At 39.0% G+C, this 19,567-nt stretch overlaps 1 protein-coding gene across 1 annotated transcript; it reads left to right on the top strand.

Moving 5' to 3' along the window:
• Positions 1 to 11,809: 11,809 nt before the first annotated feature.
• On the top strand, positions 11,810 to 13,372 carry LOC102832837 (oxidative stress-responsive serine-rich protein 1-like). Its single transcript, XM_006859233.1, has one exon. The coding sequence runs from the start codon at positions 11,860 to 11,862 to the stop codon at positions 12,820 to 12,822; it is 963 nt and encodes a 320-aa protein (XP_006859295.1). The 5' UTR covers positions 11,810 to 11,859; the 3' UTR covers positions 12,823 to 13,372.
• Positions 13,373 to 19,567: the final 6,195 nt, after the last annotated feature.

The raw sequence follows: 19,567 nt of genomic DNA, 5'->3' as shown, positions 1-19,567 counted from the left end.
CAAATTGTTTTAAACTTCGAAATAAATTAATCATGCTACTTGGTTATGCAGTCTAGGTGTGGTGCTGTGGGCTAATGAGTAAGACTGCAAAGTCATTTGGACTACAGTGTCAGTGGTTCAAGCTCATCAGCTGCTCCTTAGAAACCCTATACAGGGTCGCTATGAGTTGAAATCGACTCGTTGGTACGTAACAACAACAACAACAACTTGGTTAGAGAAGAGGAATATGTAATAAGAGGGAGGTTGGCTAAAAATGATGGAGACAGGGGAAGACACTGGGAAGAATCCAAAAATTAAATATAACAGAGGTAAATACTTTTTCTTTTTAATTGTTGTTATGAACTGAGTGATAGTTTGCATGGGAGAACACTGGTTTTACACTCATAATTTCACTGCAGATTACAGACTCCTCTGTGCAAGCCAGTCAATTTGTGTCTTTATAATACCCCATTTTAGATAGCCAATGTCTAAGTTGCCCATCCCTATCAACCCTGTATAAAGAAGGAATAGGATGGATACTTGATGTGAATGCTCCTTAACTCTCAGTTGGTATTTTGAGCTACTACATCCATAAGTATAGGTCAAGTTCATCAAAATGCAGCTATTTACACTTGTTTCCTTTATCGAAAACGTTTTTTCTTATCTTCCTCTAGTAGAGTTCTGATTATCAAGCCATCAAAGCTAGATCAAATGGGTATGATCTACAAGTTTGGGAGTTCTTGTACATCTCCCCTCACTTCATATTAGCTGGATGCTTCCCTCTCAGCTTTAGCCCTCCATGACTATGTCCTTGTCTATGGGCTCAGGAGTCCCCAGGTCTCACCACATTTTGGACCACCTAGCCCTTCCTAATTTCTTTCTCATCTTTAGGTCGACAGAAGTCTATGGAACATGGTTGAACTCAGCCCTTTTCTTCATTGCTGTCTTCCCCCCTCTTCCACACACCAGCAGACTAACATGATCACCAGTAAGCTCACATGCCTGCTCATGTGTTCTCTTTGAGTTTCAGTCTTAGAGGGGGGTTTGTCCTGAAGGGCAGAGGTAAATACTTTTATATACACAATCTTGCAATAATGGTGAGCTATGAGTAGATGCATGAGTAAACATACAGGCTGAACAGGTGTGGGAGGGAAAGTAGTAATATACACAGAAATATAAATATAAGTCTGACAAAGGATATATGTACATGGGTATTTACTGTTACTGCAAATATATCCATGAATGTGGTGGAGAATCAGTAAATAAAGTTATGAACACTTCTTTGACATAACCAAAGACCTTGAGGAAATGAGTCACTGGACCTCAGGGCTCAGGACCATTGTCTCACGGGACACTAAGGGCAACTGACATAGCATAAGCCATAAGGAAATGTTCTGCATCTAACTTTGGAAAGTAGTGACTGGGGTCTTAAAAGCTTATGAGCAGCCATTTAAGGTGCAATTAATGGTCTCTTCCGGTTGGGAGGAAAGAAGAGAGATGAAAATCAAAGACATGTAGAAACAATTAGTCCAATAGATCCTGAGACCAGAGGAACTAAATGGTTCCCAGCTTCCACTATCAACGCTCTTAAAGAGATCACATTAAAAGGTTCTAGGTAGGATGGGAGAAAATGTAGAACACAACTTAAAATCATAAAAAAAAAAAGACCACACTTACTGGTCTGATAGTGACTGGTGGAACCCCTAGGTCTTTGGGGAGGAATGTTGAAAAGAAACTTTTACCTATAGGTCCCTAGAATGGCATGGAACTTAAGATACCAGGTATGTTAGTTATAGGTATAGTGGTAGCTATAAAATCTGCAGACCTCCATTTACACATCATTCTTCCCACTTTGCACACTCAGGTTGATAATCCTGTCCAAGCATTTTGTAAAGCCAGATATTTAGACTCTGAGAAACTGATCAAGAGAAGTTCTGGAATGTAGACAGTGAGCATGATGGTGCTAAAGTAAAAACAGGAGGATTAAGTTCTAATATATATTTCTAAATAGTATTTAGTTATAAATGATCTAATATTCTTTTATTTTAAAGCAATATGGAGTTCATAATAATATCAAATAAATCGTTCTTAATTTGAAAATTGTCAAATCATTCATGTAATATTATGTATTTTTACTTTAAGAAAGAAAAATTATAAAAGATTAATCCAGGTTTTGTGATTCTGACTTTTCCAATATGGCTCAGAGCAATATTCTTTTCCTGGTGTTTTAATGCAAAGAAAACAAGGCACTAAATTGGAATCAGCATTTCTATTAGAAGGTTTCCTGACTAACTATCTTGGGAATATCTATATTTTAAAAGGCCAACACAGACTTGAGTCCTACATCACCTAGAAGAGTTGTTCTTATGAATTTATACCCTTTAAAGGAGCTCTGGTAGCGTAGTGGTTACGAATCGGACTGCGAACCTTAAGGTCAGCGGTTCGAAACTACCAGTCGCTCCGCGGGAGAAAGATGAGGCTTTCTACTCCCGTAAAGATTTACACCCTCGGAAACCCTGTACAGGGTCGCTATGGGTCGGAACCGACTCGACGGCACTTAACAACAACAACAACACCATATTGACATTTTAGTATTATTTTCATTTTCCCACTGGGAGTGTGGATAAACACAATTTTTCATGCCCAACTTGTAGTCTACTTTGATGTTCTACATACTATCTTCCTGAATTCCTTATCTCCCTATTATTGTTAAGTAATATAGAGTCTGTTCCAACTCACAGCAATTTAGGTACAACAGAATGAAACACTATCTGGTCCTGTGCCATCCTCATAATTGTTATGTTTGAGCACCTTGTTGCTGCCATTGTGTCAGTCCATCTTGTTGTGGGTCTTCCTTTTTTACTGCTGACCCTCTAATAGGATTATCTCAAGAAATGGTTTGAGCAATTCTTCAAATCTAAAGGTGTTAGCTGGGAAGACAGGTATAGAGTAAGACATCATTCCTGCTCATCTATGTTGGCTGTACTTACCCTCCTGAGTCCCTACTGAGTGACCTTTCCCTAACTCCCCAGTGCACTATCTGAAGAGCTCTGCTCCATTGTCTGGTAATGCCTAAGCCTGCCACATCTCAGTTTTTCCAATATTATCTCAGAGACTTAGATAATGAAAATGCCTGTGCCTTTACCATATGACCCAGCTTGTGAGAGCTCAACCAATGTGTCTGATTCCAAATTCTTTATTCCTTTGCTTCTCACCTTCTGATTCAAATCTCCTTACTGTTCTCTGATGTTATGGGACAGAGTTTAGCCTCTTCTCTCAGTTCTGGATCATTGACCAAATCACCCACCATTCTCATACCCTTTCTATCTCTAACATTTGAAAGAGGACCGCTATTTTTCATACTGTACAATTCCAACTCCCATTCCTGGATTACGTATTCTTTTATTTTTATTCCAGTACTTTTTCTTTTTGGTCACTTCCCAGTTATTTCTTTATGAATCCTCTTAGAGTTTGTTTGTTTGATTATTTTCCTTTACCTCAAGTGATCCTACTGGCAGCTCATTTCAGTCTTTCTTATTCCTAATCAGATGCTTCTGAAATTATATACTCATGAAAACACATACACACAGAAGTGCTCATTCCCGGATGGCAGTTTTACTGTTACCATAGAGACATATCAGTTTCCTATCAAGTGAAGGAGATGAATCATGGCTCATGAATATTTATTTTGTTTTATATTTGATTATTCCATTTTTAACATCTGTGACAAAAATGGACACGTTCTTTGCAATATCTTTTTAGTACATCTCTTTTTCTCTGAAAGATAGCATTTTATTCTCACTCAAAAAATAAAACACAATGAAAGTGTCTAATGCTATTTAGGCCACTACCCTGAAATTTTAGCTTCTAATTAAGTGGATGGAGTCCTGGTGTAGCACTATAGGATCAGCACTGGACTGCAAACCACAACGTCAGCAGTTCAAACTCACCAACTGCTCCTCGAAAAACCTATACAGAGTCAAAGATGTTCACTTTCAGAATTTTACATTATTATTAAGCACTCTTATAGCTAACTACAAAGTTTGCTTGTCTGTATTCTTCATAACAATTCTTAAAATTCTTTAAAATGAAGACATTTAGACATTAGCATTAAATCAGAGTACTTCAGTGACATTCCCCATGGCATTGGTTTCTTACATTCCTTTATATTTCTGGATCACTTTTCAGTTTTTGAAGTACGTTCACATATGTGGCAGAGTATGAGCATTCAACCAGCTTTATTATAGAAGAACACTTTTTCTCATCTTTCTTTTGTATACTTCATTAGAAAGATAGAATATACATTAGAAAGATAGAATACATATTTCCCCACATCTCTTAGTAGTGTTTCAAATTTGAGTTTTTCCTGCTTTCAGAGAAACGATCACAGTTTTTTGTTTGCCAAAAATCCCAACTTGTTGTTTACCAGACTTTCAGAATCCTTTCTAAAAGCATATGCAAATAGAGATCTTGGTAAGAGGGATAGTTTTAAAAAATATGTAGTGAGTTTGTTGAGGGAATCAGAGAACTGAAACAAATTTCTTAAGTGAACCGATGGGACCCTGGGAATCTGGCAAGAAACAAAGACTCTGGACTGAGAAGTAGCTAAACAGACCAACCAAGGAACACCAATAAAGGTTCACATTTAGAAAGGGACTACAAAGTCGATATGCAACTAATGAAAAAGTCAACAGGCAACTATTGACTGCAAAATCAATAGGCAATTATTGACTGCCCTCCAGAAGTAATTATATTGTATGGTGTCAGGTAAACAACCCCAAACCCAATACTCCAGAACTTTCATAGCCCAAAGAGGGACCCCAGTATAGCTACCAGAATGGCAGTGAGGAAGCTCCCATACCAATATTTTAAGGACTAAACTGAATAATCTCCAGACCCTTATGCAGGGATTGGCTAAGTCATGGACACCATGTTGACCAACTCGCTCACATGAGCACAGCTGGTCCTTGTTACCCTGCATTCCAAAGATGAAGTCATATGACAATACAGTTGAAATCTTAGATTCTCAGATCAAGGAAATTTGGACTTTGATTCCATGTTTTCTGATTTACAAGCATCACATTAAACAAGTCATTATTTTACTTCTATAAGCCTGTAATTGCCAATGTGGGAACTAAAGTGTAATGGAACCTACCTTATAGGTTTCATGCAATGATTAAATGACATCATGTCACTAAAAAATTCAACTCAAAGACTGTTGTTGTTATTAAGTGCCATCTAGTAGTTTCCAACTCATAGTGACCCTGTCTAGGGTTCTAAGTTCACCAAGCAGCTGGTTTGCTTGAACCACCGACTTTGTGGTTCAGACTGACCTTGAGGTCCAGTGCATTATCCGAAAGCATCACACCAGTACTCTTAACACAGAGACTTGATGAGAGCTGTTTGAATAATCTGTGATGTGCAGATGATACATCTTTGCTTCTTGGAAGCAAAGAGGACTTGAAATACTTACTGAAGAAGATCAAAGACTATAGCCTGCAGTCTGGATTATAACTCAATGCAAAGGAAACTGAAATCCTTACAATTTAACCAACCAATAACAACATGATAAATGGAGAAAAGATTGGAGTTGTCAGACTTCATTTTGCTTGGATCAATCATCAGCACTCATGGAAGCAGCAGTCAAGAAATCCAACAACATATTACACTAGGAAATCTGCTGCAAAATATCTCTTTGAAGTGTAAAAGTGTAAAGTTTGAGAACTAAGGCACCCCCAATCCAAGTCATCATACTGTTAATAGCCTTGTATGCATGTGAAAGCTGGACAATGAATAAGGCAGACCACAGAAGAATCGATGCATCTAAACTATGTCGTTGGAGAAAAACATTGAAAGTATCATGGGCTGTCAGAAGAACAAAGGAATCTGTCTTGAAGAAGTGCAGCCAGAATGCTCCTTAAACATCATGATGGCAAGACTTCATCTCTAATAGCTCAGACATGTTCTCAGGAGGGATCAGTCCCTGGCGAAGAACATCATGCTTGTTAAAGTGGAGGGTCAGTGAAAAAGATAAGCTTCCCAATGAGTTGTATTGACACAGTGGCAGATGCAAGGGGTTCAAGCATAACAACAACTGTGAGGCTGACACAGGACCGGACAGTGTTTTGTTCTGTTGTGCATAGGCCACTATGAGTCAAAACAAATAACAACAACAAAGTAGTTAAGAGCAGAGATGTAAGCTTGAGGAGTAAGATCCATCTTACCCAAGCCATGCACCTAACAGCAAGAATAAATAGGCCTGGTAATCAAGGTCCTGCTCAATCTTCCTACAAATTAGTTTATCAATATTTCCAAATACCTTTTTTCAGCCATTGCTTCCTCTGTGGCTGATGTACAGCAGGTAGATTTCAATAGTGCACTTGCCTTGAGCACTACATGTTTGTTTCTGCTTCTGAGCTTTACCCACAACATCATGTCATAGCTAGGGCAATAAGTGTTTTGTTTTACCTGGAATGGTGCCATTTTAAGCCAGTTTGTCCAGTGTAATTCTTAGTAGCACTCCTTTCATTCTCAAGAGTATCCTGGATTGGACAATAAATGATATAATCAGTTTATCATGGCCCATTAGTGTCAAAGTCCCTCTCTGATACTTCCCCTTCAGCTAAATTCTGCCAATTGTTTGTAATAGAAATCAATTCTACCATTGTACGAGCTTTTCCCAACAATACTTTATAAAAGTATGATGATTTTTCTTTTTCTGGGTCATCCACTGGGCATCACCAGATTTGTGTACCTTATATACTTTTGTCTCATATCTTTACTAAATGTTTTGTATTTAAGTTATGACCTTCAAATATTAATTTTTTCCTCTTGAAATGAAATGTAAGAGTCTTAAGAATAAAGACTGTGTTTAACAGTTCATCAAACCCATCCTTCATCCAGATTGCAGGGTAAATTTATTACATAGGATATAAATTTTGAAACTGAACAGATCAGCCATTTAATAGATTGCAAGTATTACACCTGAGGACCAACATTTTTCTGAATATAATATGGGGATAATAATACATGTATTTGTAAATAAGTATTTAGTTAAATATTACCTTGTCTATGAATGCTAAAAAGCCTTCTGAAAGATCTCTAACTTTTTGCTTTTCTTATTATTTAAAAATTTATGATTAGTTGAAAACATCAATATTTAATCCCATTCCCCCATTTAAACATCTCAAATTCAACTTTGCTATAAATTCCCCTTTCATTTCTCTTCATAATCCAATTGTTCGTTATTTTCTATGAAATATACCTTTGAAAAATGTTTCAACACTGCCTGTTCACCTTTCCCATTGTCAGGGTGTGGTACCTTAAATTTACTTGAAATAATTTTCTATCCCAAATCTTCTTCATTCCCACCAAATGATTGTGTGTTGTTGTTGTTGTTGTCAGGTGCCATCGAGTCGGAACCAACTCATAGCGACCCCATGCATAGCAGAACGAAACAATGCTCGATCCTGGGCCAACCTCATCACCGCTGCCACCCCTGAGTCCATCAATGATGCCACCTGGCCGATCCATCTCGTTGGGGGTCTTCCTCTTTTTCTCTGATTGTGTGGGACTATGTAAATAGGGTATACAGGTCCTAACACCAGGATTGGTTAGTTTTGTCTTTCTGCTAGGTTTAGAAGGAGCCATCTCAAAAGCAGAAAAAGATGATCCCAGGACCATCAAGAAAGAAGAGCATGGGTGGAACGTAAGATCCCTACCTAGAAAAGTGGTGACAATAGAGGAAATGGCAGAGGCAGCAGTATGCAGAGAGAGCAGTTGTAGGCCTTTAGACTCATGGACCCAGTTAAACTGAGTCCTATGGGTATCTACAGACTGCCTAAAAAGCCTTTGTAACACTTGCCCAAGCAGAGCAGAGGCCAATGTTTCAGTTGAAGACAAGAGTAAGATGTACCTGACGGTGTTCCTGATTGGAAAATTGCTATATTGCGAATTGTTTCTAATGCTGAATTGTATATTGTTCACTCTCCTAATAAATCCCATAATTTTGAGAATTGTTATGAGTCTTGTGTTGCCATTGCAAAAGATTCTTGAAACCAGATGTAAAGCAGAGTGCTATGGAAGGGAGGATTGGTGTAAGAATAGGGAAAAGAAGATTGTATGGTGGAGGCATGTCTGACCTCCATTTCATAGGAACCTGCCTTGGGTTGGTTTTCCTTCCTGAAGCCAGAGGAAGTCAGACAAGGCTCCCACAGGGTTTTTGCACAGGGACTTCATTTCATCCAGTCTATTCATGCACATTCTTTTCATTAGATTATTGTATAAATATCCTGCTAGTCTCCCTGTGTATTTCTTTTACAATTATCCAATTTTGATACTCCACCACTCTTTTATCAAATAGTCATTCTGTGGTGAATGTGTCTTGCTGTGATGCTGGAAGCTATGCCACTGGTATTTTAAATACCAGTAGGGTCTTCCATTGGAGTCCTGGTATGGAGCTATGGGCTAATGTCTCAGACTGTAAAGTTGTTTGAACTGCAAGGTTGGTGGTTCAAGCTCACCAGCTGCTCCTTGGAAACCCTATACAGGGTCTCTAAGGGTCAGAATAAACTCAACAGCACTTAACAACAAAACAGGGTCTCTATGGGGTGTTTCTGAGCAAGTGGTCACCTCCATCCCCACCACTGGTGGGTTCTTCTGCCACGCATGCACACAGAAACTCTCAGTCCAAGAGCTAGTCCTGAATTGTTTTTTTAATAAGGAAAAGGTCAGAACAAGGGGTGTGGAGAGGGAAAGAGAGTTTTAAAAACAAAACAGGCTGAAAATTAAATTAACAACCAACAGTGGCATCTTGAAATTTATCATACAGCCTTGAAGGCAAGAAGCTGAGAAAGGACATTATAGTCATACTCATATTAGGCTACATTTTTTTTTTTTTCTTCTCTCCCTCCTCATTCCTTTCTGTGATTATAGACTACAGTATCCAATCTAGTTTTTCTGGTGTTGTGGAGTTTTTTGGGTTTTGGGTCGGGTTTTTTTCTTGTTTGTTTGCTGTTGCTGTTTTGCTGTTTTATGCTCCCCTTTTTACCTTTGGGGGACTCTTTCTCTCCCTATACTACCCAATAAGAGAAAACAACTGTTGCCACATAACCAAGCTACAATCACACTCTATAAAACACCAATATCCAGGAAAGAACCAATAGCAACTACCATACACCAGGAAGGCAGACAACACCTGTGAAAGTTACTCTGAGTTAAGCAATAAGAAGAGTGAAAAGGGAAACTCACATCATGATCACATCTACATGGAGGCAATCAGAAAGCATAAAAAAATACCAAAATGCACATTCAATTAAGTATTAAGGCCACAGATAAACACTAAACATGTCCAAGAAGCAAAAGCAGATGACCATATCAGCACATGTCCAAAAATAAGATAAAATGTGTGAGACAAATGACCTAGAGGTAGACCTGAACTACATTCTGGAAGGGTAGGCCTTGGAAATGCCTAAGAAGGAATTCAGAAAAAATGAGTATAAGATGTTTCAAAACACTTAAAAATGGAGTTGAGAAAATAAGGAAGAAGTCAGGAAAACACTACAGGAACAATCAAATAAGATAAATACAGCATTGGAAATAATTTAAAACCTACAGAAAGAGGTCTAAATAATCAATAATACTATACCAGAAATAGACAATACTATGAAAAGGCAAAGGAGTAGAATAGGAGAGCTGGAAGGCAGAAGTAGTGATCTGGAAGACAAAATCTCAATACCACTAAGATAGAAGAGCAAACAGAAGACAGGATAAAAAAAAAAAAATCTGAAGAAGGTCTAAGATTCATGTAGGACAACATGAAGAGGAATTATCGGCATTCCAAAACAGGAAGACTCACACAAATCCACAGAGGAAAAAGTTGAAGAACTGCTAGAAGAAAATATCCCAAATATCCTGAAAAGTGAAAAGATAAATATTCAAGAAACTCAATGAACCCCAGGAAGGATAGACCCCCCAAAAGAAAGTCACTGAGACTTATAATCAATCTCTCCAAAATCAAAGATAAGGAGAGAATCCTGAAAGCAGCTAGGGAAAAGAGAAGTGTTACATACAAAGGCAAGCAAGTCAGATTAAGCTCGGATCTCTCAGCAGAAACCATAAAGGCAATAAGGCAATGGGGAGACATATATAAAACCCTGAAAGAAAAAAGCTGTCAACCAAGAATCCTGTATCCAGCAAAGCTATCAATCAAATATGATGGTGTAATCAAAACATTCCAGGATATACAGAAGCTAAGGAATTTTGCCAAAGCCAACCCTGTGCTACAAAACATCCTAAAGGAAGTTCTGTGGACTGAGAACCAACAACAACAGACAACAACCAGAGATTGACATACATGGCAATGCCTCCCAGAACTAAATTGACAGAAGGAAGAGTCAAGAACAGAACAAAACTATAAGAACAAACTCAGAGAATCTGGGAGGTCAGTCTATGATCAAAACAATTACAATATGAAGGAAGATAAACACATAGGAAGAGAGATCCAGACGGTGAGAAGGTTAGGTAGATTACAGGATAAAATAGACTACACTAAATGGAGGGAAAAGTTAATGGACTATAAGGTAACCTCAAAGAAAATTAACACTTCACAACATACCAAGAAAATGAAAATCCAAGAAGAACATGTAAATATTAGAACTATGAGGAAACCGACAAGAAAGAACACAAAAAGCATGAAGTCAGCAAAGGAAGACACACAGAACAAAGAAAGCAGCAACACCACAAAAAAACAAACATAATGGCAGCATTTTTTTTTTAAATCCATACCTATCAATAATTACACTGAATGTAAATGGATTAAATGCACGAGTTAAGACACGGAGGGTGGCAGAATGGATAACAAAATAGGATCTTTCAGTATGCTGTCTGAAAGAGACACATATTACACACAGAGACAAAAACAGATTAGAAGTCAAGGATGGAAAAAAATATTCTAGGCTAATTGCAATAAAAATGAACAGGACTGGTAGTACTAATCTCTGATAAAATAAACTTTAAGGCAAAAACAAGCATAATAGATAAAGATGGACATTATCTTATGATAAAAGGGACAATTGAACAAGATGGCATAATCATATTATAATAAATATCTATGATCCCAATGAAAGAGCTCCAAAATATATAAAGCAAACTCTAATAGATTTGAAGAAAGAAATAGATGAATTTACAATAATAGTGGGTGATTTTAATACACAACTTTCAAAAATGGATAGAACAACCAAAAAAAAATTTAAAAACTTAACAAAGACACAGAAGAACTAAACAATACAATCAGCCAATGGGACCTCAGAGATTTGTACAGAGCATTCAACTCAACAACAGCATAATACACATTCTTTTCCAGTGCACATGGAGCATTCTCCAGAATACACCATGTCTTAGGCCACAAAATAAACCTCCATAAATTTACAAATATCACAATACTACAAAGCATCTTCTCAGACCACAATTCTATCAAATTAGAAATCAACAATATGAAGACCAAGGAAATAAAGTCAAATACATGGAAACTGAATAACACCCTGCTGAAAAGAGATTGTGTAGCAGAAGAAATTAAATGTGAACTCACAAAGTTCATAGAAACTAATGAGACCTAAAATACAATATATCAAAATCTTTGAGATACAGAGAAAGCAGTGCTGAGAGGCAATTTATTGCAATAAATGCACACATGCAAAAAGAAGAAAGAACTAAAAATAACACATTAACACAACATCTACAACAATTAGAAACAGACCAACAGAGGGAACCATTAGTCACCAAAAGAAAAGAAATAATAAAGATTAAAGCAAAAATAAATGAGATAGGCAGATTTGGATCCGGGTCAGTCAGGCGCGGCGATTGGGCAACAGACGATCTGAAATGATGCCACCGGGTCACCGGAACGCATCAGCTGCGAAGAGCATTAACGGAAACATCCATAGTAGTGTAGAAACTTTCACAATGAAATCTGAAGCCAAGGACAGAGAGAAGGAGAGTCTACAAACTGCTTTCAAGAAGTTAAGAGTGGATGCATCTGGGTCCATAGCATCTCTGGCTGTTGGAGAAGGCACAAGTGTTAGAACATCAGTCAGAACAACTACAGATGATACCAAGCTGAAAACTATATGTGCATCTAAAGACAGTTGGCATGGGTCTACAAGGAAGTCTTCATGGGGAGCAGCGAGAACCCAGCGTTGTCGACGTTCTAAGTCTCCTGTCCTTCATTCTCCAAAGTTTATACATTGTAGTATAATAGCTTCTTCTTCCAGCAACCAGCTAAAGCACAAAAGCCAGACTGATTCCCTTGATGGCAGCAGTGGGCTGGGAATTTCGACCCCTAAAGAGTTCAGTGCAGGAGAATGTGCTGCTTCTCCTCCTGATGCTAATCACACAGGGGCAGTCATTGAGCCTCTGAGAACTTCAGTTCCTGGGCTCCCATCAGAGAATACCAAGGAAGACTCCTTGGATGCCACCCACGTCTCCCAAGCAAGTGTCAAGGCCAATGATCTCTCTGACTTTCAGTCCGTTTCCAAGTTGAACCAGGGCAAGCCATGTGCGTGCCTGGGCCAGGAGTGCCCGTGTAAGAGATGGCATGGCATGGAGGTGTACTCCTTCTCAGGCCTGCAGAAGGTCCCGCCCACGGACCCAGAACAAAGACCCACGCTTGAGGACTACTCTCAGTTGCTCCACACCAGAACTCTGTCTGGCTCGCCCTGCTCCTGTTCTGAGCAACCTCAAGTCTATGTGGATGATGTGACCATTGAGGACCTGTCAGGCTACATGGAATATTACTTGTATAGTGCCAAAAAAATGTGCCACATGGCAGAAATGATGTACACCTGATATCTGGAAGCTAATCTTATGCTTTAAACCAATGAAGGGTTGTCAGATTTAGCTAATGGCAGACCTTGCAGTCACTTGGTGTGAGAAGACATCTCCTGCTCACTGTGCTTGCAATAAAAACATTTCTTGGCATCTCAGTTAACCTTCATTCTTTATATTTATTCTCTGTGTTCTTACATATCCACCAAGGGAAGCAGACCTTAAAAAACAGTCCTTCCTGGAAATGTTCTTGGGGGATGAAGACTTCTGAATCACTTGAGACTGGCAGTGGTGGGTATATGGTAAATGCCTTTGTCAAACTGCATTTTTTTTTTTTTTTTTTCAGATCTGTTTTAAGAGTTGGTGGCCAAGGAAAATCAACATGTGGTTTTGTAACTGAACTGAACATTGTCATGCTGTAGTTGCCAGCCCAGAATATTAGAAGTTATATGACTGATTTAAACCATCTCTGATTTAATGCAAGATTTATTGTCTTTAAAGGTTTCTTATGTTATTGTTAAGCCGGAGTTCGAAGGTTTCGATTTAATATGAATAAACTAGCTGGCCTGCCTGATAAAAAAAAATAATAATAATAATAAATGAGATAGAAAACAGAAAAAATATAGAAAGAATCAACAGGATGAGAAGCTGGCTCTTTGAAAGGATTAACAAAATTGACAAACCATCAGCAAACCTAACTAAAGCAAAGAGAGAGAAAAACAAATAACACACATTCTAAACTACATGGGCAATGTCACATGGAACAAAAGGAAATCAAAAGGATAATAACAGAATACTCTGAAAAGTTGTACTCAAAGAAATTTGAAAACTTAGAAGAGATGGGTACATTATTAGAAAAACACGACCTACCTAAATTTAGACACAGTGAAGTAGAAAACCTGAACAGACCCATAACAAATGAAGAACTTGATCAGGACATCAAAAGGCTCCCAACAAAAAAAAGTCCAGGCCCAGATGTCTTCACTGGTGAGTTCTACCAAACATTCAAGGAAGAGCTGCCACCAATTCTACTCAAATTATTCCAGAAGATATAGGAGGCTGGAAAACTTCTTAATACATTTTATGAAGCAAGCATAACCCTCATACCAGAACCAGGGAAGGATGTCACTAAGAAAGAAAATTATAGACCAATATCCTTCATGAACATAGATGCAAAAATTCTCAACAAAATCCTAGCCAACAGAATACAATAGCACATCAAAAGAACAATACATCATGATCAAGTGGGATTCATATCAGAGTTGCAGAGTGTTCTACATTAGAAAAATGATCAAAATAATCCACCAAAAAAAGAAAAAAGAAAAGAACCACAAGATCATATAGATTGATACAAAAAAGGCATTTGACAAAATCCAACATCCATTCCTGATAAACACCCTCAACAAAGTAGGAATTGAAAGGAAATTTCTCAACATAATTAAGAATGTATATACAAAACCAACAGCCAACATTATTATCAATGGAAAGAAACTTAAAGCCTTCCCTCCACAAATGGGAACCAGACAAGGATGCCCTTTATCAACACTCCTATTCAATATTGTGCTGGAAGGCTTAGCAAGAGCTGCAAGGAAAGTCAAGGAAATTAAAGGCAACCTAATTGGCAAAGAGGAAGTAAAACTTTCTCTATTTGCTGACAATATTATCCTATACATAGAAAATCCCAAAGACTCAGTAAAAAAGCTACTAGACCTCATTGGAAAATTCAGCAAAATGGCAGGATATAAGATCAACATACAAAAATAAGTTGGGGGAGAACAAACAACATGGTGGATCGAGCAGAAGTGTAGTGAGGAGCTCCGTCATCAACAACACAGAATACCAGACTAAGCAGCCTCAGGGAATGTTGCCAGATATCTGAACCACATGGAAGGTTTACAGTTAGAGAAATTTGGAGCAGAAGCAAGAAATTCATTGCTTTCTAATTCAAGAAGTGCAGCTGCCCCCGGAGCCACCATCTTGGGTGAGGCCAAGCGGAGGAAGAATCAGAGCAGCCATGGATGTCTGACAGACTGTGGAGATAAAGGTGTGGACATTTTTTTTTCTATCTGTTCATTGGTCTCTTGCTTTCTGTGCACCTCCATTCTGGTGACTAGAGGGGTGTCTGAGTAGTGGACACCCCATCCCCACTCCTGGAGGGTTCTACTATTCATGAGCACAGATCTCCTTGAAATTTTAAGTGACAGTTTCCACTTAAAACCAAACGGCAGTGCAAAATGGCCAAAACAAGGTCTGAACTGTTTATCACTAGGAAAAAGGCCTGAACAGGGATTGTGGAGCAGGACAGGCAGACAGAAAAGGGAATAGGCCAAAAATTAAATCCTGAGTTACGTCACAATGACAAACAGTGGCATCTTGAAATTTCTCAGGAAGAAGGGTGCAAAAGGAAGCCCATCACCTAATCACATCTACCTGGAGGCAATCAGAAAGCATACAAAATACCAAAATACACACCCATCTAAGTATTAAGGGCACTGAAAACTCCTGAAGATGCAAAATAAATAAATAAATAAAATAAACAAATGACCATATCAGCACATGACCAGAAACAAGATAAAGTGAGGCAAATGAGTTGGAAGTAGATCTACACTCCATACTGGAAGATGCGCAGGCTTTGGAAACGCCTGAGAAGGAATTCAGAAAAATGATTATAAAATGTATCAAAACACTTTACAATGGAGTTGAGAAAAATAAGTAAGAAGTCAGGAAAGTACTACAGGAAAAATTAAATAAGATAGAGCATTAGAAACAATTCAAAACCTACAGGAAGAGGTCCAAATGATTAGTAATAGAATATCAGAAATGGACAATACATTGAAAGGGCAAAGGAGAAGAGATAGAGACCAGAACTAGTGAGCTAGAACATAAATCTCTCAACACTGCTAAGATAGAAGAGCAAGCACAAAAAAAGACAAAAAAATCTGAAGAAGGCCTAAGATTCATGTTGGACAATATGAAGAGGAATATGTTAAGAATTATCAGCACTCTAAAACAGGAAGAATCACACAAGTCCACAGAAGAGATAGCTGAAGAGTTTCTGGAAGAAAAATCTCCCTAACATACTGAAAAGCAAAAATATAAGCATTCGAGACATATAATAATCAAGGTCTCCAAAATCAAAGATAAGGACAGAATCCCCCCAAAAAAACTAGGGAAAAGAGAAGTGTAACATACAAAGGCAAGAAAATCAGATTAAGCTCAGCTCTCTCAACAGAAACCATGCAGGCAAGAAGGCAATCGAGAGACATATATAAAACCTGAAAGAAAGAAAAAACTGCCAAGCAAGAATCTTCTACCCAGCAAAGCTGTCAATCAATTATGAAGGTGTAATCAAAACATTCCATGATATACAGAAGCTAAGGGATTTTGCCAAAGCCAACCCTGCTGTGAAAAACATCCTAAAGGAATTTTTGTGGACTGAGAACCAACAAGAACAGACAACAACCAGAGAATGACGTACATGGCAGCATCACCCTGAACTCAATTGACAAATGGAAGAGTCAAGAACAGAATAAAATTATAAGAACAGAAGATCTGGGAGGTCAGTCTATGATCAAAACAATTACAATGTGAAAGAAGGTAAACACAGAGGAACAGAGATCCAGGTGGTGGTAAGGTCAGGTAGATTACAGGATAAAATAGACTGTCTTAAAAGGAGGGAAGAGTCAATGGACTATAAGGTAACCACAACAGTGGGGTTGGGGTGGGGGGCTTAGTTCAAATTTTGGGGATGGCAATACAAGATGGGGGAGGAGGTGGAAGAACAATATAGATAGGGGAACACTGAGACAGGTTGCATAGCCTAAGTGGGACATAGGTAAATAGCGACGCATGCTCAACCTTGGAACAACAAGGCTCTGTGATACAAGAATCTAGGCATAGCTACACGAGAGGAAATAATACTAAAATGCTTGACTGTCTTATGAATATTGGTTCCCTTGCCTACTATTGTAAAATAGACACTTTAGTTGAACGGCAAGAAATGTTGGGAAACATGATTACAGAAACTTGTAAGCTCATCTTCAGTCTATAACTGATTGGAATACCTAAAAGGGGTTCTAGAACTTGTCCAGTGAAATAGGCCTCTTGAAAAGCCTTTGCAGAGTATAGGACCTTAGGTGGAATCCTGATTCGCATCCAGAACCTTATGAGATGGGACATTTCCACTAGCAAGGGCAAGCAGACCAGCCTGGAACAGCTAGAGAAAGAGAAGATACATCTTCAAAGAAAGACTATCAACAAACCTCCTCCCCCCAGCACCAAAAAAAAAAAAAAAAAATTGTCAGTATGACTGGTTACTACAAGAATAAGTAAGGTGTTCGACAGAAGTCATTAAGGCAAGCAATCAAGTTCCTTCAAGACAAACTCCCTTCTAGGACTGAAACTCAAAGGGAACACACAAACAGGCAAGTAAGTTTTCTGGTGACCACATTGGTCTACTGGTGAGTGGAAGAGTGGGAAAGGCAGCATTGAAGAAATGGGCTGAGTTCAACCACAGGTCACAGACTCCTGTTGACCTGGAGATGAGAGAGAGAAGAGGAAGGGCTAGTTGGTCCAAAGTGTGGTGAGACCTGGGGACATGGAAAAGGACATAGCCACAGATGGCTAGAGCTGAGAGTGAAGCATCCAGGTGATATGAAGTTAGGGGAGATGCACAAGAACACACAAACTTGCAGACAGTACCCATTTTACCTAGGTTTCATGGTTTGATAATCAGGACTCGACTAGAGGAAGATTACCAAAAAAAAAAAAAAAAAAAAATTTTTTTTTTGGATACAGGAAATAGGGGGTAAATTGCCACAACTTGATGAACCTGGCCTATACTCATGGCATTAGTAACTCTAAATACCAACAGAGAGGGAAGGAGTTTTTACATCAAGTATCAGTGCTATCCCCTCTGTACACAGGATAGATACAGATGGGCAACTTAGACATTGGCTACCTAAAATGAGGGGCGATAAAGACACAAAGTGACTAGCTTACAAAGTTTCAAGAGGGAGTTTAGTTTAAGAGTATGGGGAGGAAGAAAGAGTCCCCAGGGAATAGTTTTCATCTTGTCTAGATGTTGTTGTTGTTGTTAAGTACTGTGGAATTAGTTCCGACTCATAGTGACCCCTCACACGTTTTCCAAGGCTGTAAATCTTTACTGGAGCAGAGCACCTCATCTGTCTCCCATGGAACCACTTGTAGTTTTTAACTGCTCTCTTTGAGGTTGGCAGCCCGACTCATAACCAGTACGCTACTAGATGGGTCTGGTGAAAAGAGATATGGATAAGATTAATATGATTCAATAGTGAATAATTGTTATCATGACTCATTGCAACTGTCACAATTGTAAAGGTAGAAGTTTTGTAACAAAAACAGGGGAGTGGTTAATCTTACAGTCCAGAAACAGAGGACCCTAAAATCATCAAGAGAGAAAAGCACAAGCAGAATGGGAGACCTTATCCAGAGAAGCAGTAACACCAGAGATGGAGGCAGAGAAGGGATCATGGAGAGGGGGAGAGTCTGAGGACTTTAGAATCATGGGAAAAGAGGGACTAAGAGCTGGTAGTCAGGAGACAGATTAGCAGAATGTGCCCTTTGTAGGTGTAAATTATTATATATGCCTGAGTGTTTTTTTTTTTTTTTTTTTTTTAAAAGCTAAATTGAATAGCGAGAAATACTTTTAACTGATGGCTTTTTTGTCGTCGAGTTGATTCCAACCCATAGTGACACTGCATAGAGTTTTCGAGGAGTAGCTGGTGAGCTTGAACCACCAACCTTGCAGTTCAAATGGCTTTGCAGTCTGGCACATTAACCCACAGCGCCACACCAGGACTCCATAACTGATTGCAATACCAAAAACAGGGCTACAAAGTGCCCAGTGAAGGAGGCTCCCTGTGGAGCCTCTGCATTACATAACACCATAGGTGGAATCCTGAACCCCATCCATAATCTTCTGATGTGGGAAATTTCCATTTGAAAGGACAAGCAGACCAGCCTGGAGTGGTTAGATGAACAGAAGATACTTCTTGAAAGAAAGACCAATAGGAAAAATAAAAAACAATAATAGCTGTCCAACTGATTACTACAACAACAAGCAAGTTGCTCAGCCAGAAGACATCAAGGCAAGTGGTCAGGTCCCCTCAGGACAGACCCCCTTCCAGATATGCACTCTGATTGGTTACCACGTTCATCACCAATAAGGGGAAGTGATGGTAAAACAGCAATGAAGCTGGGCGCTAAGCCCTACCACGTTCAATGGACTCCTGTGAACCCAGGTGGAGACCTGGTTGGCCAGCAGTGTGGCAAGACCTGGGGACTCCTGGTCCCAGAGTCAGTGACATAGCCACAGTGGACTAGAATGGAGAGTAAAGCATCCATCTGATAAGAATAGAGGGCAAATGCATAAAAACATTCACACATGCAGATAATACACACTTGACCTGGCTTCAATAGCTGGATGAGCAAAGCTCAACTAGAAGAAGAAAGAAGAGGAAAAAAAGAGTAATCTGAAACAATTTGATGAACTTGACCGACACAAATAGATGCAGTAGCTCAAAAGAGGGAACAAGTCTTTACAGCGAGGATCATTTCCAATCCCTCGATACACAGGGTAGACAGAGATAGGCAACTTGGACATTGGCTACCCAAAAAGGGGGGGGGGGTTAGGATACAAAGGCAAGAAGTGACTGGCTTACAAGGTTTCAAGAGGGAGCCTAGATCCAGAGGGCCTGGAGGAAGGTAGAATCTCCAGTGAGTAGTA

Source organism: Chrysochloris asiatica, unplaced genomic scaffold, assembly GCF_000296735.1.
Source record: "Chrysochloris asiatica unplaced genomic scaffold, ChrAsi1.0 scaffold00031, whole genome shotgun sequence".
Lineage (NCBI taxonomy): Eukaryota > Metazoa > Chordata > Mammalia > Afrosoricida > Chrysochloridae > Chrysochloris > Chrysochloris asiatica.
The sequence above is the reverse complement of the archived record's forward strand: the minus strand, read 5'-3'. Positions and strand labels throughout refer to the sequence as shown.

Coding starts and splice junctions, on each gene's coding strand:
- LOC102832837 (XM_006859233.1), top strand. CDS start 11,860: ATGATGCCACCGGGTCACCGGAACGCATCAGCTGCGAAGAGCATTAAC.